This window comes from Ursus americanus, chromosome 17, assembly GCF_024610735.1.
Source record: "Ursus americanus isolate L20-20 chromosome 17, mUrsAme1.1.p, whole genome shotgun sequence".
NCBI lineage: Eukaryota > Metazoa > Chordata > Mammalia > Carnivora > Ursidae > Ursus > Ursus americanus.
The window spans coordinates 3,217,512-3,241,169 of record NC_142143.1 but is presented as its reverse complement, the minus strand read 5'-3'; the positions used below and the strand labels follow the sequence as shown (position 1 = coordinate 3,241,169).

The 23,658-nt window shown below is 60.9% G+C and overlaps 1 protein-coding gene across 4 annotated transcripts in view; it reads left to right on the top strand.

The window, feature by feature from the left end:
- Positions 1–23,658, top strand: part of GRAMD4 (GRAM domain containing 4) — a 78,477-nt gene that overhangs the window by 35,149 nt on the left and 19,670 nt on the right. For all 4 annotated transcript variants that reach the window (XM_045779468.2, XM_045779467.2, XM_045779465.2 and 1 more), the window contains exons 3-4: positions 3,767–3,887; positions 22,249–22,369. In XM_045779468.2, coding sequence (XP_045635424.1) covers positions 3,767–3,887; positions 22,249–22,369 — 242 coding nt within the window. The remainder of the gene's footprint in view (positions 1–3,766; positions 3,888–22,248; positions 22,370–23,658) is intronic.

The following is a 23,658-nucleotide window of genomic DNA, read 5'->3' as shown; positions in this document are numbered from 1 at the left end:
GCACAGACCCCAGCCTGACATCCCCGACCCTCGGCAGCCAGCTGAGCCCAGGCTGGGCCCTCATCGTCCCAGGTGGAGGCAGAGCTGGCCCCTGTGGGCTGGTCTGCAGGGCGCTCTTTAACGGGGCGGCAGACTCCCATTGAGCAGCCTCAGCCAGGCAGCATGGCCGTGCGGGAACCGGGTTTGAGTGGGCCCTGCCTTCTGGAAGCTTGTGCCTCTTCAGCTGGGAGTGGGGAAGGGGTGGGGTGGGCTCTCTGACCAGATGTGATTGCGGGGCTCACCATCGTGGGCACAGCTGCCCGAATGTTCCTCTTTGCCACTGAAGGAGCCCAGAGCCATCTTGCCTGGTGTGGATGACCAAAGTTGGTGGTCCTTTGGTTTCCTCTCTGAGCACTCGAGCCAGCTTTTCTTCCCAGGTGTGGCCTGTGAGCGCTCACCTTCTCTGGCTTCTTGTATTATTAATGCCTTAGAGAAGGGACTGCGAGATTGCCCCTGGCAGGAATGAATAATTTACTGGCAAGGCTCCTAGGAGCCAGGCTGCCCGACTAGGTGGGCCGGGTGCTGCAGAGCCCAGAGTGGAGGCTGCCTGGGCGTTGGCCGCTGTCCCCTCGCCTAGGTGGGCTGGTCCTCCAGCCTGGGGTTCCTGGGAGGCTGGGCCCTGCTGCGGGTCTCCTGGTGCACGGTGTGGTGCAGAGCTCCACGGGCTTGTGTTGCAGGGAAAGTGGTGTCTTTGCTCTTCTGGCCAGTGGCAGCCTGGGGCACCGTGAGCCACAGTTGTCCGTGGCGGTCCTTGGGCCGAGTGTGCCGCAGCTTCTCAGAAGCACGAATCCCCACACGGGGGTCTGAGCTCACCATGGGGTGTGACGGGGGTCCTGCAGTGGACCCGTCTGGCGCCATGCTCCGTCTGTCTGTCCGTCCTGCCGGGGCTCTGTGGCCACTGCCTTGCTATGGTTGCTGTCTCGGTAGAGACCCGGACTCGCCCTGGAGCACAGCCCCCTGTATGGGGATGGCGGCCGACAGGGCAGAGGATCTGCAGGGCCGTGCCCGTGCCCCACTCTGGGGTCGGGTCTGAGGCTGCGTGGAGGTCTGATTGGTGGCGGCACTGGAATGTGCCATCGATGCGTTGACCGCTCCCCGCCGAGGGACCCTCTCCCATGTGGCACTCATCCCCTGCATGGGCGTGCTGGGCCCAGGCTGTGTCGTCCTGGTGGCTGTTACCAGGCCGCCCAGCCGCGGGGTGCAGTTTGTCCTCAGACGACCTGGGGTGTCATCCCCGCACCTGCCACGGCCCCAGCGTCGTCCGCAGGGCTTCCTGCTCTGCCGGCCTGACGGGTGAAGAGCGTGGCCACGGTTCATAGCTGTTTTGTGAGGGAGGCCGGTCATGTTTGTGCTTAGGCTTTGCTCTTTTTACTTTATTTCTTTTTCACTGTGGTAAAATATCCTTAAACTCACCATTTTGGCCCCTGTTCGGTATACAGCTCCGTGGCATTAAGTGCATTCACAGCGTTGTGTGACCACCACCTCCGTCCAGCTCCAGAACGTCGTCCTCACCCCAAACGGAAACGCCGTCCCCATTAAACACTGACCCCACGCCGTCCCCCAGCCCCTGGAGCCCACATCTACTTTCCGTCTCTACGGGCCCACTCGTCCAGGGACCTCCTGCGAGAGAGTCCTGTAGTACTTGTTGGTTCGTGCCTGGCCGGTCTCAGGGTGCTGGGCAGAGATGAATGGACGCAGTGGCGGAGGGGAAGGGAGTGGGCAGGAAGGGGTCCTGGGCTGGCAGACAGGCTTGAGGAGGCCCAAGACGGTAGGGTGTGCGGGGAGAGGGTGCAGGAGTTGGGGTGATGTCCAGGGTGTGGCCGGGGGGTAGGGCCACTGCAGGTGAGGACGGGGGACCAAGGCCAGGCCCACCCAGGTGGTCAGTGACAGGCCAGTGAGGAGAGGTGTGACCAGAGCCCTAGAGTGAGGGCAGACAGTTGACCCCATGCTCAGGAGGCAGGGGGCAGACTCCTGCCTGAGGGGCTGCAGGGGAACCGAGAGGTGGGGAGTTGGAAGAAGAAGTGGGCCAGCCCCGGTTTCATGGCGGTGATACTGCAGCCTTGGGGGTTTGTTCAGCCAGGTCCCGCCTATAGGCCCCTGACCCCCAGCTCAGTGTCACTCTCGAAGTCTGGCAGGTGTCAGCTGAAGGGACTCGAGGGGTTCACAGAGGGGCTCGGACCTCAGAATTCCAGAGTGCCACCCCTGGGGCCTGCCTTCCCCATCGGTGCTCTGCTGGCTGGTCAGCTCCCCGGAGCAGCTCCTCCGCACCCCTGCTGTCCACGGGGCTCTGGCTCAGAGCTGCCCTCAGCATCGAGTCACCCCAGAACCCTGAGGGGCCCTGGCGCTCTTAGACCCGAGGGGGACCCTACGGGGATTCTTGATGCTCTCGGGCAAGTTCTAGACGGACTTCGTTCCGGCGTCCTAGAGACGGATGGACGTGCATTATAGCCTCCGAGGACCTGGATTAGTGCGTTCACACGTGGCCCTGTGAACCTGCTCGCTTTTGGGGAGGAGTCGGCAGACCTGGAGTCAAGTGCAGAGCTGCCTTTCCTGGCCAGCCTCTGCTCACCGCCTTGGCCGGCGAGGTGGGGGATGGGCAAGGGACGGATGAGTTTGTTTGCAGGGGCGAATGGGTCGTCTTCCCTGTGGCAGGGCAAGTGGAATTAGCCTGCCTTCCACCCCATTCCCCCAGTCCCTGTGCCCACTGCTGCCAGGCCCCTGGGGGCTACAGAGAAACATGGGAACTCGCCCCAGTGGCCAGAGGAGCTCAAAGTCCAACAGGTCAAGGGTCCGGGCAGCGACAGGCCAGAGGGTCTTCCCAGAACCTGCTGGCTTCCTGACGTCAGCTCCTCCTTCCTGAGATGTGGCCTCAGAGCAGGCGACAGTATATGGAGGGGTCTGTCCTGGACCCTGTCTGGGCTGTGTGTCTCCTTCTACCCTCACCTGGCCTGGAGGAGGGTCACACTGGGAGTCAGATCCCCCCTTGTCGCATGGGGAGGCACACGGGTGCCGCTTCTCGCCAGCTCAGCATTAGGGTGCAGCTGTGGGGGTGACCGTGGAAGTGTCCAGTGTGTGCGTCTGGGCAGGCCAGGTGGTGCTGGCCTGCGCTGCACCTCTGCCCCTCCTGTCAGCAGGACGCAAGTGGCTGCCTGGGCCAAGGCCCTGGGCGAGCGGCAGCGGGCAGCTGTAACCGGAGCCTACCCCGCACCCCTCGGGACGTCAGCCCTCTGTGGACCAGCACAGGCCCCTGTTTGGGGTTTGCTCACCTCGGGGAGCCACTGTCCCTTCAGACTGATGCATCCTGGCCTGCGGATGTGCCCTCCCCACCCTCCTGGAGTCCTGTCACTCCAGCTCCGGGTCCTGTGGCTGCGCTCACCCTCCTCCCGGGAGGCCAGTGCAGGTTTGGGTGGTTGTCTTCCCTCCGAGCCGAGACTGGTGTCACTGCTGAGCGGTTTAGCGTCACACTTCTGGTTTTCATTTCTTTTAATCATTTCTGAAAGCTGCCCTCACCGGGCTCCAAGGATATCCACGGTGTCTGAGATGTCCCTTCCAGCGGCAGGCGAAGCCAAGGTGACCTGATGCGGGCTTTCTGGCTGAACTATGCCTTCCTTGTTCCCCAGGGGCTTTGTGGGCCCAGCCCTTGCAGATGAGGGGTGCTCGGGGCACCCCTCTGAGAAGTAGGGTGCTTGGAGCTGGCTCCTCTGAGCTCTTGGTGTTTCTCTTGCAGGCTGGCTCGGGGACCCTCATCATGGCTGCAGGAGTCCAGGACTTTAACCGGACAGAGTTTGATCGATTAAATGAGATCAAAGGTCACCTGGAAATCGCCTTATTGGAGAAACACTTCTTACGTGAGTACCCCAGAGTGGGGAGGTTCGGGGGGAATGCCGTCCCGCGGACGTGCAGCGGGGTGTTGGGGCTGGTGACGCCCCCTGCCAGCTGTCACCGGGCTCGCTCGCACTGGGGACAGGCGTGGCCCCGTGTGACGTCTGCAGAGGAAGCTCCCTCTGCCGCTCTCGTCCGCGCGCGGCGTGAGGTCTTTACTCTGGGGAAAGGACAGTGTCCCAGGGAGGCAATAAAAGGCTCCCTGGGGATTTTGCTGCTTTTAGTGGATCTGGTATGTTGCAATCCCGGCGGTCAGCTCAGAACGCAGCAGAGCCTCCATTCCATGCTCTGTGTGGTTTCACATCGAGGAGGGAGGGGGAGCCTGAGGGGCTCCTCTTTGGGTGGCCGTCCGCCTCGGTATGTGGGCCGCTGCTGCAGCCACTCGCGTCCCCTGCCGCTGGGGTTCTCTTGCGTGGAAATGGTAGGAACTGCTGTGGAGACGTCAGCCAGCTCCTTGCACAGATGATCTCGTTTGACTCTTGCCTTCAATCTCTGACCCCCTGTGTCCCGCTCCACAGATAGGAGCTGCAGGGATGAGGGGCCCTGCGCAGGGACAGCCCTCTGGCTAGGAAGGGGTTTACAGCAGGCAGATGGCACCGGCACGTGTGACCCACTGCGCCATGTGGTGCTTCCACGACTGACCCAGGGTGAGGGCAGAGCTGCTGGGGTGACACAGGGAGGGAGAAGCAGCCTCCTGGCCCCATGCGCCCGGAGCTGGCCGAGAGCTGCCAGGCCAGGAGGAAGGGCCTGCGGGCAGGTCCCCTCCCTCTGCTTTCCTTCCCCTGCTCCGCTGGCCTACAGACACCACTCCCTCGGTGTCCCTATTGGAGCCGTCATGCTTGTTGTCCACGAGGGTTGTGCGAACTCCAGCGGTGGGGCCCCAGCTCTGCAGCCGTGTGGGACCCTCGCCTGCACGTGACAGCGGGTGTCTGAGCCGTGGTGGGGGCTGGCCCTGCCTTATTCTCCTGTGAAGCAGCTGACTTGGCTCTCCCTGCATTTCTGCACAGTGTCCTGCCACCCAGGGGCCACAGCCCTGCCTTCTCTGAACGCCTCTAGCCTGTCTGCACTCCCCTCGGCACAAGCGCCGGTACACACGTGTGTGTACAGGGTCATCGGCTCCGTGTGTGTGCAGGTGTGGTATCTTCCCTCTGCCAGCCGGGCCTGAGCACCAGTAGTTCTGAGGAAAGTGCTGTGGAGTGACTCAGTCTCCCCACAAGTCCAAGGTCGTCGCCGAGCCAGCTCAGGCAGGCAGGGCCAGACGGGGTCAGCCTGGGGCTGCAGGCCGTGATGGGCCCGCCTGATTAGGTCCTGGTGACCTGGTGTCTGTGACCTTGGCCCATGCTGAGCTCCCGCAGGGAGGTGGGAATGAATGGAGAGGCGGGCTGCCCCGCTGGTTCCCTGGCCAGTACAGCAGGGCAGGACAGACCCTGCCGAGGCATCAGCTGGGGGAGCCTTGTGCAGTTCCCTTTGTGGATCAGGCGGCCAGATGTGGGTGGTTTCTCGGGGGCTTGATGAAGAGCAGAGCCCAGTGCTGTGCGTGCGAGGGCGTCTGACCAGGGAGCCCCAGCCAGGGAGGGGAGCAGGAGGCCCCCAGGAGCAGGGGTGACCTGGCAGGGGCGGGGCGGGTGGGGTGCAAGTATGCGTCAGGCCAACGGGCAGGCAGGACGGCTGGGACCCACCGGGATCCTCTCTGGGCCGACCAGATCCGCGTCGAAGAGAAGCATCCGCCCCGCTGTGGCGCGGCTGGCGTCCTCGGTCCTTCCTCGGTGTTTGCCGAAGGAGCGTCTTGTTGACTCTTGGGCGGCTCACGTCATAGAAGCGTGCGGTGCAGTGACGACGGCCCGCGGGGCACCAGTTATGGGCATTCTCTTCAACTACGGAACATCTCAAGCAGACGCCCAAGCAGAGCGTCTCACGTGCTCACAGCTTCGGCAAGAGGCGGCCGGCGGCGGGCAGGTTACCCCCTCCACCCCGGCTTTGGAAGCCAGTCCCGGCCAGCCTCCTGTCCATCTGTACTTTTCCGTGGGCAGCTCGTGGCGTTTCAAAAATGAAAGCCACGCGTCCTGTCACAACTGAAAACATCAGGTTATCGTTTCAAATCATCAGACCTCCAGCCCGAGTTCGGATTGTCCCAGTCGTCTCCTCACTTCCTTGCGACTCCAGGAGCAGCACCCGAGGCCCCATGTTCAGTGGGTGGCACCTCTCTTCAGGCTCCGGTGGCGCCGGTTCTCCGTGTCCCTTGCCTTTTGTGGAGGGATCCAGGCCAGCTCTGGGGGTGCCTCCACCCCGGACCTTGCTCAGGGTGACCCCGTGGGCTCCTCGCGGAGCCAGCGTGGCCGCGTCCCCCGGCTGCTCTCTGGGAGGACTCCCTGGGTGGCGGCTTCCCTGCGGTGTTTTCCATCCTTGGTCACATGGCTTCGATCTGTCATCCCACTGGAGGTTACAGAACGATCATTTTCCACCCCTCCGTTCTTTCTCCATTTGCTCACTGACCCATTTCTGAAAACCTAACTACTTGGTTGTTCTGAGGGATGGTTCCTAGAGCGGAGGCAGGACACAGGCTTGAATTTTCCCCTTTATTGCCCCGTTTCCAAAATCAGGGGCCGATTCCCTACTCAGAGTGTCCCCCAAAGGTGACCAGTGAGGATGTTGAGCTGTTTAGTGTCCTCACGAGATCGTGGCCTTAAGCATAGCTGATGTGTCTTAGCCGCTGTGGCTGCTGCCCGCTCGGTGCTGAGATAGACCCACTTCTGGGCGGCGGAGCCTCTTCTGGTTTGCTTCCGAGTCCCTTCGACGTGAGCCAGTCCTCCATGAGCAATCCCTTGCTTTCTGGTGTGACAAGACACTCTGGGCTTTTCTTTTGTTTTAAAGATTCATTTATTTGTTGGAGAGAGAGTGTGTGCGCACGTGGAGGTGGGGGAGGGGCAAAGGGAGAGAATCCCAAGCAGACTCTCCAGCGAGCGTGGAGCCCAATGCAGGACTCCATCCCAGGACCCCGAGATCACGACCTGAGCTGAAATCAAGAGTCCGATGCTCAATAGACTGAGCCCCCCAGGCGCCCCCTCCCCCAAGACTCCTCTTAAACATTTCCTGCCCCTGTCCTGCAATTAGCCATTTCCCCTGGCTCCTTTTGGTTGAAAGTGGTGTTTAGAAGCTAAATGAGGATTCTGGGGTACTTACTGCTGTTAGTGTTTCTAGACCTTTCCAGTGGACAGAGGTAGGGCATCCCGAGTTCATTCAGATAATTTGAATTCACTTCCAAAAGCATGGGGTTTTTGGTTTTTTTCTTTTAAAAAAAATTATAAAGTTTACGGATGATCTAAAATTTTCAATCTTAACCATTTTGACGTGTGCCCTTCAGTGACGCTGACCCGTTCACGGTATTGTGCAGCCATCACCACCGCGTAGCCGTCTTGTGAAACTGAAACCCTGTCCCCGTGAAACCACGGGTCCCCCTCCCCTCCCCCTGCTTGGCGCCACCGTCCGTCTCCGTGAATCTCACTCCTCCGGGAGCCTCGTGTACGTGGAACCTCACGGTATTTGTGTTTTCGTGTTGGGCTTACTTCATGGGGCACAGTGTCCTCTGGGTTCGTCCGTGTCTCTCTGTCCGTAGGTCAACAGGCCCTTGTGTTGCCTCCCCCGTGTGGCTGCTGTGAGCGCTGGTGTTTTCTCTTCGAGCCCCTGCTTTCAAACCACGAGGTCTTTACTCGACCTCGTCAGACTGTTCTCTGACTGACTGTCCTGCTGCCAGTCCTGTTCTCGCGAGCAACACGGGCAAGGCCTCGCTGTTTTATCCCCAGGTCACACACACAGCGGCCTCGGGGTGCGGCCCCCACGTGGCCCTGCTGTGTTCACTGGTTCCTCTGCACTCCGGGGAGCCGATCCCACGAGGGTCGCACAGTGACGGGACCGTGAGCTTGCCTTTGCAACGACCTCATCAATGCAATACAGACTTGTGTGCGTGTGTTCCTCGTCACTTTAGATCTTGAGAGATCTTGAGAGATCACTCTGGTTTCCTGTTCACTTTTTCTTTTGACCCAATTTCAAATTCACAGGAAGGTTACAAGAAGAATACAAAGCATCCCTGTGGACTTTTCTGCCAAATCGTCCCCAAGGATAGCATTTTACCATGTTTGTCCGCCTGTCTCTTATCCTTCCTTCCATCCACCTGTGTGTTTTATTTTCTGACCCTGTTTGGTGGCCATTTGCAGACATGATGTCTCTTGGGCTCTGACTGCTTCTGTGTATTTCCTGAGAAGCAAGCATATTCTCTCACCTAATAGTCCAGGTATCAACGTCTGGAATGAACGTGGATACCAGACAATTTTCTGACCTAGGACCTATTCCCAGCTTCACTGTGTTGCAGTGATGTCCTGGAATTTCTAGCAGAAGGTCCCCGGTCACACGTGACATGCAGGTGTCCTGTGTCCTCCGGCTCCTGTCACCGAGCAGTGACGTGGCCTGGCTTCGCGCTTCCTGACGTTGACATTCTCGAAGAGCGCAGGTCCTTCCGTTTGGGAGTGTCTGATGTCCCCATGGGGGGATCGGGTCAGGAGTGTCACAGGAGTGATGGTGTAGCCTCCGTGCGTCCATCAGGAGGAGAACGATGTCATTTTGCCCTGCTAACATGTATTGTAGAGATCTTTTCATTCTTTAAATTTTTATTTTAAAAACTTTTTTTTTTTTTTTTTTTTTTTTTTTTTTTTAAAGATTTTATTTATTTATTCGACAGAGATAGAGACAGCCAGCGAGAGAGGGAACACAAGCAGGGGGAGTGGGAGAGGAAGAAGCAGGCTCATAGCGGAGGAGCCTGATGTGGGGCTCGATCCCGTAACGCCGGGATCACACCCTGAGCCGAAGGCAGACGCTTAACCGCTGTGCCACCCAGGCGCCCCTATTTTAAAAACTTTTTATTTGAGAGAGAGAGAGCGGGCGCACTTTAGCAGGGGGAGGGGCAGAGGGAGAGGGAGAAGCAGGCTCCCCGCTGAGCAAGGAGCCTGAGCGGGACCCGATCCCAGGACCCTGGATCATGACCGGAGCCGAGGGCAGACGCTTCACCGACTGAGCCACCCAGGCGCCCCTAGAATTATTGGCATGGTTGCAAAGTCAGGGTACGTTTGGCGAAGTGGAGTTCGTCTTCCTGTACACCCTTGTTGCTTCTCTTCTCTGTGACAACCAGTTGTCTTTGATTTTGCGGTTCATCCTTCCGCGGACTCTTGTAGGGTCTTGTAGAGGCAAATACGTACGTTTGTCCTTACCTTCCCCCTTAGATAAATCTTGTCTGGTCTCACTTTCTCCACACTTAATCGCGTCCTGGAGGTCCCTCCAGATGGTCCTTAGATGTGTTCCGTGTCCTGTCTGCTGTGTGGACACGGTCTAACCTGCCTGTGCCCTGGGTCCTGTGTCCTCCGTGGCCTCAGCTCTCCCATCTGCGAAATGCCCAAGTGCTCAGTGTTAAAATTCCATTCAATTATCTCTAGTGCTTTCTCTCCGAAAGCAGACGATTATTCTTCACGGGGAGGAGGAAATGGCCCAAGTGTCCAGCGGCTCGCTTCACCGTGAAATATTGAACAGTACCGATGTCCCCGTGAGGAATGACGCAGGGTGGGGAATGTGAGGTGGAAGCGCGCTCTGGCTCGTGACGGGAGGCAGGAGCCCGAGTCTGTTAAGAAGCCCATAAATGAGTTAAAAGCATCCGACATTTTCGTTCAGCGGCTGCTGCTCTCTGAGCTCACGCGCACTGTTCTCGTGTCTGTGCGTTTCTCCATCTCCTGCTGGGTGCGGGCCTGGGGAAGGAGGGTCTCCAACCTCATGAGCTGCACATGCAGGCTTGCGCCGAAAGTGACTTGGCGTGGAATTTGGATCTTGGGGGAAAGGCTTCTAGGGCCTCAGGTCCGGGGGCTGCCTGGTGGCCTGGCTGAGCCTCCCTTCCCCGTGCGCGGGTCCCGTGTTGCCGTGAAGGCCTGTGGCGTCCTCCCTGGACGTGCCGGAGGGTGCTTTCGCAGGGAGCCGCAGCCGGGGGTCTTGAGCCCTCGGGGCAGGGACCATCCTCATTGGGCCACTGACACCCACTCGGTGCCAGATGCATGGCATTCCCTGAGGACGCAGGGGTGGTACAGCAGTCTCGGGGAGAGCGTGCCCTTGCTTCTGTGCCCCGTGCTCCTGCAAGCTCCCCTTGCTGCCCTGATACATGGCGGGTCAGCGTGGCTCCCTGCTGCCCGTGTGAGGGGGCTTCCTAGAGAAGCTGGTCAGGGAGGCGAGCCAGTCCAGTCCTGCGGCCCGAAGCATCTCTGAATGCCTGGGTTTAGCAGGAGGGCCCGGGGAGCTGCCCACGGCCTGCTGCCGGGGGACAGGTGTCCAGACGAGGTGAGGCGGCCACTCGAGGCCTGCGGGCGGCAGGGTGAGGTGTGGGGTTCCGATAGCGGATCGGGGCCTGCAGAGATCCATCCGGGGGTCTGGCTTTTTGGTTGTTCGGCTCTGCTCCTGCTGTTAATTGGCTGATGTTCAGCGGAAGGTGAAGACAGATCACAGAGGCGAGACTGGGTGTGCCGATCAGCTAGGATTTATCTCCGAAGGAATGGAATTGGCCCTAAGGCTGGGCGGGCCAACATTCCGTATTTCTAGATCTCTTCCACTGCCCGGTGAGTCTGCCCTTTAATTACTCATTGCGAGTGTTCAGCCGCGGCTCCTCGTTGAGCACCGAGGCCAGCTCAGCACCCCAGGCTGGGTCGTCCAGAGCACCCCGCCTGCCCAGCCCACACTGAGAGGAGAGACCCCTGGATCCCGCCAGTGCTGGGCCTGCTCCCTGGGACCCAGGGCTGCGGGAGTCTTGGGGCGAGGGGTGAAGTCGGGGAGGAAGCTGTGTGTGGGATGGCTCCGTGTCCAGGGCCTGGCAGTGCCCTCTGACAGGCCCTTTGGAAGGTGACAGAACTGAGCTGCGTGGGGAGCGTTAGGGCAGGGGCACGCGGAGCTCTGGGACAGCTGCACTCAGCGGGGAGCGTTAGGGCAGGGGCCACGCGGAGCTCTGGGACCGCTGCGCTCCGTGGGGAGCGTTAGGGCAGGGGCCACGCGGAGCTCTGGGACCGCTGCGCTCCGTGGGGAGCGTTAGGGCAGGGGCCACGCGGAGCTCTGGGACCGCTGCGCTCCGTGGGGAGCGTTAGGGCAGGGGCCACGCGGAGCTCTGGGACCGCTGCGCTCCGTGGGGAGCGTTAGGGCAGGGGCCACGCGGAGCTCTGGGACCGCTGCGCTCCGTGGGGAGCGTTAGGGCAGGGGCCACGCGGAGCTCTGGGACCGCTGCGCTCCGTGGGGAGCGTTAGGGCAGGGGCCACGCGGAGCTCTGGGACCGCTGCGCTCCGTGGGGAGCGTTAGGGCAGGGGCCACGCGGAGCTCTGGGACCGCGCTTCTTCATATTCTGCCTCTCCCCCACTGAACACCCCAGCGACTCCCTGGGCTCTGAGAAAGGTCAGGATGTGATTCCCACTTACAGGGGCACACCCGAGCTCCCGCGTGTACAGGGGGGAGAGAAGCTGCTGGGGCAGCGTGCCTTCCCCGTCCTCCGCTGCCTCCTGGCCGGTCCCCTCCTGCGGAGACCCTCGTCGGTGTGCATGAGGCCCAACTGGCAGAGGAGGCTGTCCTGGGATGTGGGGTTGCACGACTTTCCAGCCCTGTAAGGGGGCTCTTCCTTGTCCACGGTTCATCTCCTCTACTGAGCTCGATTCTTGTGTGACGGAGTGAAGGCGGCTGCTGCCTTCTCTCTGCTTTCCCACAGCTGGGGAGTGCGGGGAGGCGGCTGTGGGCTGCTCCGCGCGTAGCTGAATGGACGTTCTCTGTGCATGGGTGAGTCCGTGGGGAGGCGAGTGGATGGGTGGATGGACAAAGAATGTTCCTTCTGCTGAGCATGCTTCTGCACGTCCTTCAAGGCCCTACTGGGTGCCTGCCCGAGCTCTGGTCCTCTAGATATGCCCTTCCTTGCCCCCATCCTGTGGGTGTTGGGCCTCTGAGCACGTTTCATGTGTGCTGCATTTGCTTCCCGGTGAGCTCAGCCGCTCAGAGACGCGGCCTGCTCTCCCCTTGCTGGGGAGCAGAGTCCCCGGCTGCCCCCACCCCCATGCTGGGTGGGGAGCAGGTGCTCAGCACGGCTCAGTGCTGTGGGCTCGTACTGGGGCCGGAGGGCTCAGCTGCTGGCACTAAGTGCTGCGTTGGAAAGAGAGAGGGTCTGTGTATGGGGGACTGGGTGCTCACATATGCTGTGTTTCAGAGCTGGGCCCCGGGTCCCCGAGTGGGACCGTGGGCGGCCAGATGAAGCACACCCTCTTGGCTGCAGGGCTGTCGGTTCCTGGGATAGGCTGGGATCCTACTTCTTATCAGTTTACATGGAAAAAATTTTAACACACTGCTTGTTCACCCAGACCCCCAGTCGGTTTCCTAAGACGCATCGAAAACACTGTGCTAGGCCGGTGTCTCAGCAGCCCATCTCGATGGGTGAGCTGTTGGAGGCAGGGCTGTTTGCTGGTTAGCAGAGGGCACGGTCGTTGAGGGCTCGTCCGTGGCGGCGAGTAGCATGGCAGTAGGGAAGCCAGCATCAGGGAGAATGTGCGGATGGACGTTGACCGTAGAAGCCAGGCATTGCCCGGCATGAACCGTGTTTCTCCAAAGAGAGGCTGAGTGGAGGGGAGGAAGCTGTAGTGGCCACTGCTTCGCTGGTCATCGAAAGTAAAGCTGTGGCCTTGGCTTAGAACCTGATAACTTGTCGCAGTGGGGAGCACATGGTCCTAGCTTCTAGAAGGGTCCCTGGCGGTGGCCAGAGGGGTGAATTGGGCTGGCAGGCAGCTGCTGGAGAGGGAGGTGAGGGGGCGGAGCCTGGGGCCCCCAGGTGTGCTGGCCTCCCACCTGGCCGGGTGGCAGAAACAGCTTAGCTTTTCCAGTGGTCTCTGTGTTTGCAGGCCTGGCTGGTGGGAAGGAGTTTTATTTAAGGATTATCACTTGATTTTTATTTTTGGCTGTGGCTGGGCCTGTTGAATTATGTGCCAAGAGGACTCCTGCTTGAGAGTTCTACTTTTACAGGTTTAAAAATAGCCTGGAAGCTGGTTCCTTCCTCCCAGTGACTTCCCTGGAGGCTGGGGTGCTGGGTTGGGCTGTGGCCCATGCTGTCTGGGTGTGTGGTGGGCATGAGCTAAGGTGTCGTGTCTGTCTCCCTCTGAGCCAGGGTGGTGGTGAGTGGTGGGCTGCTGGTGGACGAGGTGCCTGGAGTGACTGGTCAGCATGCCGACCCTGCCCTTCTCTCAGACCGGGGGAGGCCTGCCGGCTGGAGCGCATGGGTGACTGTGCATGACACGCTTTGCCACACAGTGCTGCTGTTGGCCTCTTCGCGGGGCTCCATGTCTGTGGCACGTTTGCCGTGTCCCTTTGACAGCAGCGGTCAGTGGTCTCTAAGGAAATGGGCTGCGAGCACGACCAGATGGTCTTTTCCTTGTTAGGGTCCCTGAAAGTGCCTGTGAGCGGGACCTGGCTTGTTGGGACCTGGGGCTGCAGGAAGGGGGCATTTTGGATGAGGACATCAGGCATTATTAGAGAGTCAAGACGGGGGCGCCGGGTGGCTTGAGAGGTTGAGCGCCCAACTCTTGATTTCGGCTCAGGTCGTGATCCCTCGGTCCTGGGATGGAGCCCCGCGTGTCAGGCTCTGCACTTGGCATGGGGACTGCTTGTCCCTTTCCCTCCCCCTCGCTCCTCCCCCCCAGCATGCGCCAGTGCTCCATCTCTCTCTCTCAAATGAATAAATAAAATCTTTTAAAAAAAGGAAAAGAGAAAGTCTGCTGCCCGGCTGCTCTGGTGGGAGGTGGGTGGCGACAGGCTGCGTTCCCGCGGAGCCGATGCCACACACCTGGCAGCCTTGCTGTGCTCACGTGGGCGATCCGTTCAGCAGGAGCTCAGAGTGGGCATTAATGAGTTGTGGTGCTGACTTCTCTCTCCCGGGGATGCCCTTGCGCCCTAAAAGGTTTGGGGATTCAGACTCAGTCCTCGGGCCGGCATTTTGGCTCCCCCAGCCTTCCACAGGCTTCCAATGGCCCCTGGGTGTCGATTCCAGGTCAGCAGAGGCCACAGGGCCCTGAAAGGGAGCGAATCGTTGTGCTGGGAACCTCGCTGTGTTCCCTGCAGCGGTTCGCCCTGCAGGGCTGTGACCTGGTGGTCTGACGTGCGGGTGTGGCTCCCATTCCGGGGAACCCCGTCCGTCACTTAGTATGGACGAGTGGGCGGCGTCCCGGCCCCCTTGCCAGGGCAGCTCCCTGGGCCCATAGGCAGGCCAGGTGCAGCCTGCCCCACACGGAGGCACAGAAGGGCTCAGAACAGCCCGAGAGCAGGCAGAGTCCCAGGGACCCCCGCTGGGCCAGGTGAACGGAGGGGCTCATCACTCCCTCCTGGGACCAGCACAGCCTCCTTGGACGCAGAGTCTTGTCTCAGGAAGGAACGTATCAGCGACCTGGTCACCAGAACCTGTGACTGACTGTGGTCACCTGGTGAGGCACGAGGAGCTTGTAACCGAGCTGAGGATCTGGGTGGGGGAGTTCTCCTGGCTTACGGAGGGCTCAGTCTTGTTACTCCCTGGAGACCTCCTGAGAGGGAGGCAGATGGTCAGAGGAGATGTGACGGTGGAGTCAGAGGTCACCATGATGTCATTGCGGCTGGGGGTCACCAGCCGAGGAGCGCGGCGCCACTTGAAGGGGGGAAAAGCAGGAGACAGATTCTCCCTGGAATTTCCAGAAGGAGCCAGCCCTGCTGACACCTTGGTTTTAGCCCGGTGAGACCCTCTTTGGCCTCTGATCTCTAGAACTGTTAAGATAATAACTTTGGGTTGATGATGTAAGCCGCTGTGTTGCAGCTTTTTACAGCAGCAATAGGAAGTTAACATGGGGGCTCTTGGAGCGTCTCTGTCGCCAGCCCCACCCTGCGGGACATTCTCTGGGCCCCCTGACCGAGGGAGCAGGGTGTGCACGCGGTCCCAGGCAGGCCACGGGGTGGGCGCTGCTCTGCCTGGCCCGTGTTGTGGCATCAGTGAGCACTCGGGACGAGGCGGTCTGTGCTGAGACTGGGGGAGCCCTGTGCTCTGGCAGCGGAGCGTCCAGACCCGGGCTCTGTGGGAAGAAGGCTGGTGACTGCTGGTGGTCTGGGCTCTGAGGTCGTAGTGTCGGGGCAGGAGTGGCTGAGGAGAGCCCCAGAGGTCAGGGGTAGCTGTCGCAGGCCGAGCGGCTCCCCGTCCCTGTCCTGTCCCCATCCCGTCCCTGCCCGTCCCCATCCCATCCCCGTCCCCGCGGGTGGGAGGTTGGCGGGACGGGCCACCTTTTGAATGACTAACTCAGCACTTTGTGCTGAGCAGGAAATTGGCCCTCCTGTTTCTGTCTCACTCTGAGAGGAGAGAGAAATCGATGACTGGGGGTTTGTGCGGCCTTGTCCTGTGCTGTGTGCCCGCGATGACCTAAATATGTCACCACTAGGGAAGCGGTGGAACACCCACCGTCGCTGGGTCGAATCACAGTTCCAGGCTCTGGGCGGGAGGTGCTGGCCTCGCGGGGAGCCGTTTGTGAGAACTTATGGGAGGGAACCGGCCAGAAATGCCAGTTGGTTTTATTTATGTAGCCGTTTATGCCACCAGGAAGGGAGGCACCGGAAAAGGTGGAAGTCTCCTTGTGGCTTTGCCAGGAAGCAAGACGAACAGGTTTGCGGGGCTGCAGCCAAGGGTTCGCTCTGGCTGGTGGGTGGGCTTTGCGTCTGGGCGGGGGGCTCTGGGCAGAGCTGGTGGAGGGAAGGAGCGCTGGGGAGGGCTGGGAGCGTGGGGGCAGCTCTGGGGCTGAGGTTCCCACCTCCACCATGGGCAGGGCGGGGCGGGGCCCGGGGGGGCATCGTTGGGGAGGCCCTGATTAAGTGGACACGGCTCTTGGCCACCTGGGGCCCCCGTGTCTCTGACATGGCCTGTGGTTTTGAGCCTGTCCGCTCAGCACTCCTGCGGGTCTCTGGGAGAGTTCTGTGTGTCCACACGTGTTCCCGTGGGCCCGGCTGACGGTTGCCACGTGGCAGAACCCGGCCACGTGTCATGGGGAAGGGAGTTCGGGGGTGGCCACGTTAAGGAAAGTGTGGTTTCCCACTGATGCTGCTGGAGGGGCCGAACGTCTGGACGGAGGAGGTGTCTGGGGCTGCCTTGACCTTCAGATGGGGCTGAGATCCACGGAGACAGTTGGGGTGCGCATGGGTGTTGGTGCTCAGAGGAGCAGATGGGAAAGCAACAGAATCCCCCGACCGGGGCTCCCAGGAGCAAGGCCATCATGACATGAGGTCCCTCACCTCTGTTCCCCACGAGAGCAGCCACTGCCCCCCACCGTCCCCACTACCCCCCACTGACCTGCACTGTCCTCACTGTCCTCCACTGTCCTCACTGCCCCCCACTGTCCCCCACTGTTCCCACTGCCCCCCACTGACTTCCACTGTCCTCATTTTTCCCCACTGCCCCCCACTGTCCCCCACTGTCCTCACTGCCCCCCACTGTCCCCCACCATTCCCACTGACCTCCACTGTCTTCACTGCCCCCCACTGTCCTCACTGTCCCCCCACTGTCCCCTACCGTCCGCACTGCCCCCGACCATCCCCACTGTCCTCCACTGTTCTCACTGTCCCCTACCATCCCCACTGCCCCCAGCTGTCCCCACTGCCCCCGACCGTCCCCACTGCCCCTGATCACTGTCCCCCACTGTCCCCTACTGTCCTCACTGTCCCTCAGTGCCCCCACATAAAGCAGACAGTGAGAGGGAAATCTCCTTGGCTCTCTGCAAATTCACCCGAGCCCGGTCTTGTGAGCCGCTCACAGAGCTGACCCCTGGGGCACTTGACCAAGCCGTGGCTCCTCCCCTTGGAGAGAAGTGCTCCCACCCTGCTTGGGGGCTGTCGGCCCATGAGCACTTGGTTGACAGGTCACTGTGGAGGCTCACTCAGAGGTTCATGCACTGGCTCACCCAGTGAGTCTCAGCTGAGCACCTGCTTATGCCAGGCCCACCACAGGAGGGTCAGACTGAGCCAAAGTGAGTCCAATGGGAGGAGCCAGAGCAGCGCTCTGCAGGCTCACGGGCGGAAAGAGATCTCCCATTGACAGTGGGCGCCTGCCCTTTTGGAAGAGAGTCCCAGGGCCCCGCCTGTGTCAGGACAGGAGACCCGTCTCCTGAGGGGCCCAGGACCCAGCGGGGAGCTGTGTCCAGGCTCGCCCCCTGGGGCCAGTATACACACGAGATGTGCTCGCAGGGGCCCCCAGGATGTCCGCCCTGGCCAGGGTGTGGCAGCTTTGTCGGGGCAGTGTTCCCACTTCGACAGAGCCCGGTGCACAGTGCTTGCACGGTGCGTGTTTGCCGAGGAAGTTGTATGCAAGCAGGTGGCCGCTCCAAGCAGCTGGGCTTCGTGTGGGGCTGAGAGGTGGTCCCCATAGAGGCTGGGGCTCTTGGGCTGAGAACACGTTAGGGCTGTGGGTCCCCAATCACCTGAGTACCCCCTGCCGCCTCCCCTAGATGCTGTGCGTGCCAGCAGTCTCCCAGGCAGGTTCTCCAAGGTCAGAGTCCCCAGGAGCCCTGGCACAAGACTGGGGAGGGCTGAGGCCTGAAACGTGGGGCCTGGGTGCAGATGTCCTTCAGATGCCCCCCACCACCACCAGTGTCCTCGCCGTCCAGCTCCCAGCCAGTCCTCTGCTCTGGCTGCTGGGCGTGTTGCATGGGAACCTGCTGTACCCTCCTTGCTCACCTGCTGTCCATCGCCTGTGTCTTCAGTGGCTTCTCCTGGAGCCAGGCTGGGTCCGGGGCTGTCGCAGACAGTAAAACAGATGGGGGCTGCGGGCCCAAGTCAGTGCAGATGAATGTAGACTTAGAACTGAGGACCCATGATGTCCCCGACAGTAAAGATCAAGATCCATGAGAGAACGTGACAAAATGCCACGTTCGGTTTGTGGGGAGTGTCAGGGAGGGTCCTCAGGGGAAATGGCGACTTAGGATTGAGGGGCAGGGAGGGGGCATCTGCACGTACAAAGGTCCTGGGGCAGAGTTGGACCATGGGCATTTGAAGACCTAAAAGGAGGTCCCGGTGGGTTGAACCCCGAGAGCCGGGATGAGGGGAGGGAGAGGCAGACAGAGCTGGTGAGGTGGAGTGGAGACACTTGCTGAGTGGTGGGAATTATCACAAGCCCCTGCTGACTTTTAGGCAAGACGGAAGCAGGTTCTGACTTATGCTTTCAGAGGAACCTCTGCTGTTTGGAGCCAGATTCGGGGGTGTAAGGGGGCCAGTTGGAAACCAGGGTAGGAGCTGAGACCAGCAGAATGCATGGGTTTGGGGATATTTGCAGGACGTCCCAGCATGTGTGGTCACGTGCCTGACACAGGTGCCCTTGGCCATAAAGGTGCCTGGCTGGCTACCGTGAGAGGGGTGGGGCCATGCAACTCTGTCAGCGAGGCTGGGGGCCTTGGCTGGGCTTCCTGCAGCCCTTCCTGTCATCTGCCTCCCTGGCCACCCCTCGCTTGCTGCCTGCCCTGGGCTGGGCCGTTTCTGGGTCTAACTCGGAAGTGTCTGCAGCACTGGGCAGAGGTCAGCTCCTCCTCTCAGATCTGCCCTTTGCACGGCCCCTTCATGGACCCTGTTCTGTGCCCCAGGGGAGGGTCAGGAGGCCTCAGTCTTCAAGTCAGCCTAGCTGTGGGGGGCTACCCTGCTTCACCCCAGGACATCGGGGGTCTAGGGGGGAAACTGGCTGTGGGAGCCAGGAGGAACCACTCCCTGCGGGCTTGGCGTGGCATCCTCCAGGCCCCCTGTTTGGATAGGGCCTTCTCCCGGTGAGTCTCTGGAGGAGGGGCAGGGTGCTGCAGGATGCTGGGGCGCAGGTGCCGGGAGAGGGGTGGATCCCAGCAGGGTGGATGCCTGGGAGGGCTCCGAGCACTGCAGATATTTACGGAGCCAGCAGATCCTGGCACTCAGCAAACCTCAGTGCTTCTCACTGCTTAGTGACGAAATCCAGCAAGCCATGACCTCCCCAGGCAGGTGGTGTGGCTGGGGCCATGCAGGCTCTCTTGAGGCAGGACGGTCTTCTGACCTTGGGCATCTTGGCCTCCCTATGTGCCGTCTGGACAGGGAGTCCTGCTGCTCACACCCTGCTGTGCTGTAAGCCCGTCTGTGTCTGGGGCCTCCGGCTGCCAGACTGACCTTGGCCTAAATTTGGGGGGCTCAGGCTCAGCCGTGTGTCCCCAGGCCTGACGAGGCAGCCAGGACCAGAAAGGAAGCTGTTAGGTCGCCCTGAGTACCTCCCTGTCCCCCGCCCCACCCAGAGAGAAGGTTCCTGGCCAGCAGGTCTTCCCTCCAAGCCAGCCGTCCTTACTGTCCACGTCCCTGAGAGGGCGGGCCTTTGTTTGGGTCACTTCATCACAAGGTCCTGGCGCACGAGGCTGTGTGGTACTCATTTGTGGAGCAGTGGATGCAGGTCTGACACGGGTGACCGCTGACCGCAGCCACTCCCAGGGCTCAGCAGCCTGCTTCAGTCCCGCCTGCGCCCCGGTGGCCCCAGCCTCAGCAGATTTGTTTGGCGACTTTAACTGTTTGCCATAAAGGGGAAATGGGCTCATCCGCTTCCAGCCGATGCTCGTGGAGGAGGCTGACCTACAGCCCGGCCCTCAGCAGCCCGGCCCGCGCGGACAGTGTCTGTTCGGGCTGTGTTACTCTCGGGGGGGTTCATGGCTGGGCCACGGCATGTGTCGGGAGCTGCTATGGCCGTGTCCCCCCTGCACCTGCCTCTCCCTGTAGGGCAGTCGGGGCATCTCACCAGGCACCTGTGTCCTATTTGGATGTGGGGAGCCGAGCCCAGCCCAGCGAGGCAGCCGGTTCTCCGCCCCTCACATCTTCATGGTCCATCTGTTCCCCGTGGGTGGTGACCCCTCCGGAGTACGATAGAGAACCTCAGGAAGTCAGGGCTGACATCCAGAAAGTGTGTGTGGGGGGGGGTGGAGCGGAGAAGGGGTGAGCCCTGTGTTGTCATGGGGTTGTGACGAAAGCGGCTCCACCACGTGCCCGGTTTAGAAACAAGAGAGCCATTCCCAGTGTGACTTGGGCCCCCATCTGCAGGAGCCTTAGGCCTAAAGGAGATGGCCTAGGATTTCCAGATGGACTCCGTTGGACTTTATCATGATACAAACGTTCTGTAATTGGGTTTGCAGAGGACTCGGCATTGTCCTTGAGAATTGAAAAAGTCGCCAGCAGCCAGCTGTCATTCCCCAAATGTTTGTGGGTGACTGAGTGGCGGGGGGTCTCTGCAGGATGGCAAAGGATCTGCCCGCAAGGGTAGCCAGGGTCCCGTGCTCCTGGGCGGTGCCCACTGACCAGAGTTCACGTCTTAGGAACAGTGCAGAAGGCAGGGCCCCCTTGCGCTGCTGCTTCAGAGCCTTGGAGCGGCCCTTGGGTCACAATGGAGCTCAGTGGAATGGGGGGGGGGCTCTGCAGTGCGGACGGGCTGCAGGGTGAGCTGGAGGGCTGGCCAAGCAGCATGGGGACACCTGAGAAAGACTGAAACGGGGTGGGCAGCCTGACTCAGCACGGTGTCCTGGCCAAGAGCCTGGCTGGGGCCGGACCACCGGAGCTCAGGCCCTGCTGTGGACTGCGTCCCCCCAAATGCATATGGGGGGTTGGGAGGCGGGGCCCCCGGGAGGTGATCGAGGTTAGGCAAGGTCGTGAGGGTGGGGCTCCCAGGATGGGGTTAGTGCCCTCAGGAGAAGAGGAGGAAACACCCGAGCCCTTTCTCTCTGCCGTGTGAGGACATCACCAGGCTCGGCCGGCACCATGACCCCGGACTCCCAGCCTCCGGAGCTGGGAGGAATCGGGGTCTGCTGTTCAGGCCCCCAGTCCGTGGTATTTTGTTCTGGCTGCACGAGCTCAGACATACCCACCTGTATTACATACGGTCTCAGAAACGGGAGGCCCCTCCTGTGCGTAGACACTAGCTGGCGGTCACCCCTGGGACGGATGGAGGATGGAGGCGGAAGGCGTAGGGGCCTCTGCGGGGCCTGCGATGTGCTGTCTCCGGATCTGGGGTCCAGCGTGTGCAAATGCAGTGAGATATCCACTTAGGATCGGAGTCCCCGTGTGGGCTCCACTCTGTGGGCATTCCTCTCGCTGCTGTACCAGAGACCGGGGACCTGAAAACAGCATGTTTATTCTCTTACAATTCCGGAGGCCAGAAGTCCAGCAGAATGGGGGTCATGTGCCGGCACGGCTTTGCCCCTCCCCGGAGGACCTCGGGGAGAATGTGTTCCCCTGGCTTGTCTGCTTCGAGAAGCCATCCTCAGTCCTCCCTTCGAGGCCAGCAGCCTGGCACCTGCCGGTCTCTCCCCTCTCTGACCTCTGACCCTCCCGCCTCTTCTGAGGACTTTACATAATGGTGATTATGATGGGCCTGGAGAACCAGGGTAGCCCCCCATCTCCAGGTCCTTCACCTGATGACATCTGCAGGGTCACTTTGTCCGCGGAGGAGACATAACCCCAGGTCCCCGGAATTAAACTGGGACCTCTTTGGGGACCGGCCCTCAGCTTATCACGTATTAGAGTTAAAACCACAGCTACGTGGCCCTTGGTTTCCACCACTCCTGGAATAAACGTCAGGTCCTCCTTCTGGGTCTGCATGCCCTGCCCCTGCCCCATCGCATCTGTGACTCCTCCCCTCAACTCCCAGGCCACTCCTGCCTCAGGGCCCTTGCAAGGCTGTTGCTGAGCCTACCACATGCTCTCCCCCCAGCAATCTGCTGCCCTGATATTCAGCCCACCCAGGTCCTGACTCGGACTGCAGGAACACCCCGGCTGCCCTGCCACTGTGCTCCTAGGTCCTCAGCACCCAGCTGGTGGGAGCTGTCTGCCTGCCCCTGGCAGGGGCTCGGCTCTGTGGCTGAGGCCTCCAGACCACACCTGGTGCGTGTGCATGTGCGTGTCCAGGCGATGTCTGTTGGCTGACCAAGTGCCACCAGGATCCGTTTCTCTGGGGCATCCCGGTGGTGGCAGTGATTTGGTGAGATGCCTTTCATGTGTGTGATTTGCAGCTGTTTTGTTTAGTATAGAACTCCTCACTGCTGCTTCGCCCCAGCTCTCGCCCCCACCGTGTAAGAGGAGCCCCAGTTAATAGTCCCCCCTGCAGGGGAGCAGGAGAGCTGTGCGGCCCGGCAGGTGCAGACAGGGTTCCCCGTCCAAGTGCTCTGAAGACCAAGCCCGCCCTCGACGCCTCTGCCACTGGAGGCCAGAGCAGACCCGAGCACCGGTGACCCGGCTGTTCTCTCCGTACAGAGGAGGAGCTCCGGAAGCTGAGAGAAGAGACCAACTCAGAGATGCTTCGGCAGGAGCTGGACCGGGAGCGGCAGCGGCGGATAGAGCTGGAGCAGAAGGTCCAGGAAGTGCTGAAGGCCAGGTGAGGAGGGGTCCAAGGCCCCCCACTGCCCACTCAGACACTTCCTTGCCCGTGAGCCCCCCACAGGATTCAGGCACCCCTCCTCGCGCCATCCCGCTGTACACATTTACCTCCGGGTTCACCTGCCACGAATGGTCACCCTCATCCCAGAAGGCTCCCTCCATCCTGGGGGGTGACAGGTGCCGCCTCAGCTTCTGGAGGGGATGACGTGGGCCCTGCTGTGGGATGGAGCTGTCTCCGTGTGTGGCCTCCTCTTGCACCTCATACCTCTGCCCACACGAGCTGGGGTCCTTCCAGAAGGGTATTTGTAGGTTCTGAGAACTCTGCTCTCCCTGTCCTGATAGAACCCCCAGGAAACTCCCTGTCTGTCCACACAGCCTGCAAGCTGGTGGCCTGGCAGACAAGGCCACTGCTGGGACAGCCCAGCCAGAACTGGTTTCTCCGTGGATGAGGGCACTGTTACTTTTGAGTGTCGTCTCCGGCTCTGGCTCTGAGGACACCCACACTCCAGGCTCCTTGATGCATGGGGTTTAGTTGGTGGAAAGGAAATACCTCCTTCTGTTTCACGGCCAGATGCTGGCTTCCTGTCAGGTCTTACCCATGGTTGTCGGCTCCTGGGAGCTGGTGGCATCTGCTTCTCTTTGGAGGAAGGGTTCTTTGTTCCATGCTCTGTAGGCGTTTTTGACAACTCTTACGTGCTTTTCGGCAGCCTTGAAGTAAGGCCGTCTTGCCTGTCCCCGCAGGGCTGTTGTAGGGTTCTCTGGGGCTCCGTGTGGGGGCCTCGAGCTTGTTAGGGGAGGGATGCACCCTACTTTCCCATTCTGCCCCAGCTATGAGGCCGGCAGCCCTTCTAAGATGTTGGCACATGGGCCTCAAACTTGTTGGACCTTCTTCCGTGGAAATCTGTAGATGTTTTCATTATGCAAAGGGGTGCAGCTGGGGACCTGACCCACAGATGCTGAGAGATCCAGGGACTGGCACTGTCCCAGGTGCATGGCCAGCTGTAGGTGCCTTTTCCACCTGCCGGCCGCGGCCAGCCTTCCATGGCACGTCTGCCCACCATGTCCCCGACAGAGCGTGCTCTGTCCGGTGCAGATGTGCGTTTCTGTACAGCTTTGCCTGGAACCATTGGCTGGAGGAGGCACTTCCCTGGGGGTGTTGAGAGGTGCTCGGCTGAGCTGAGCCCGTGTGCCTGCCCTCTCCTTGTAGGGCCCACGCGCTCTGCTTCCCACCCCCTGCGCAGCCCGGCCTCCTCATTCCTTCTGCAAAGCCCCTTCCAGTTCTGAGGA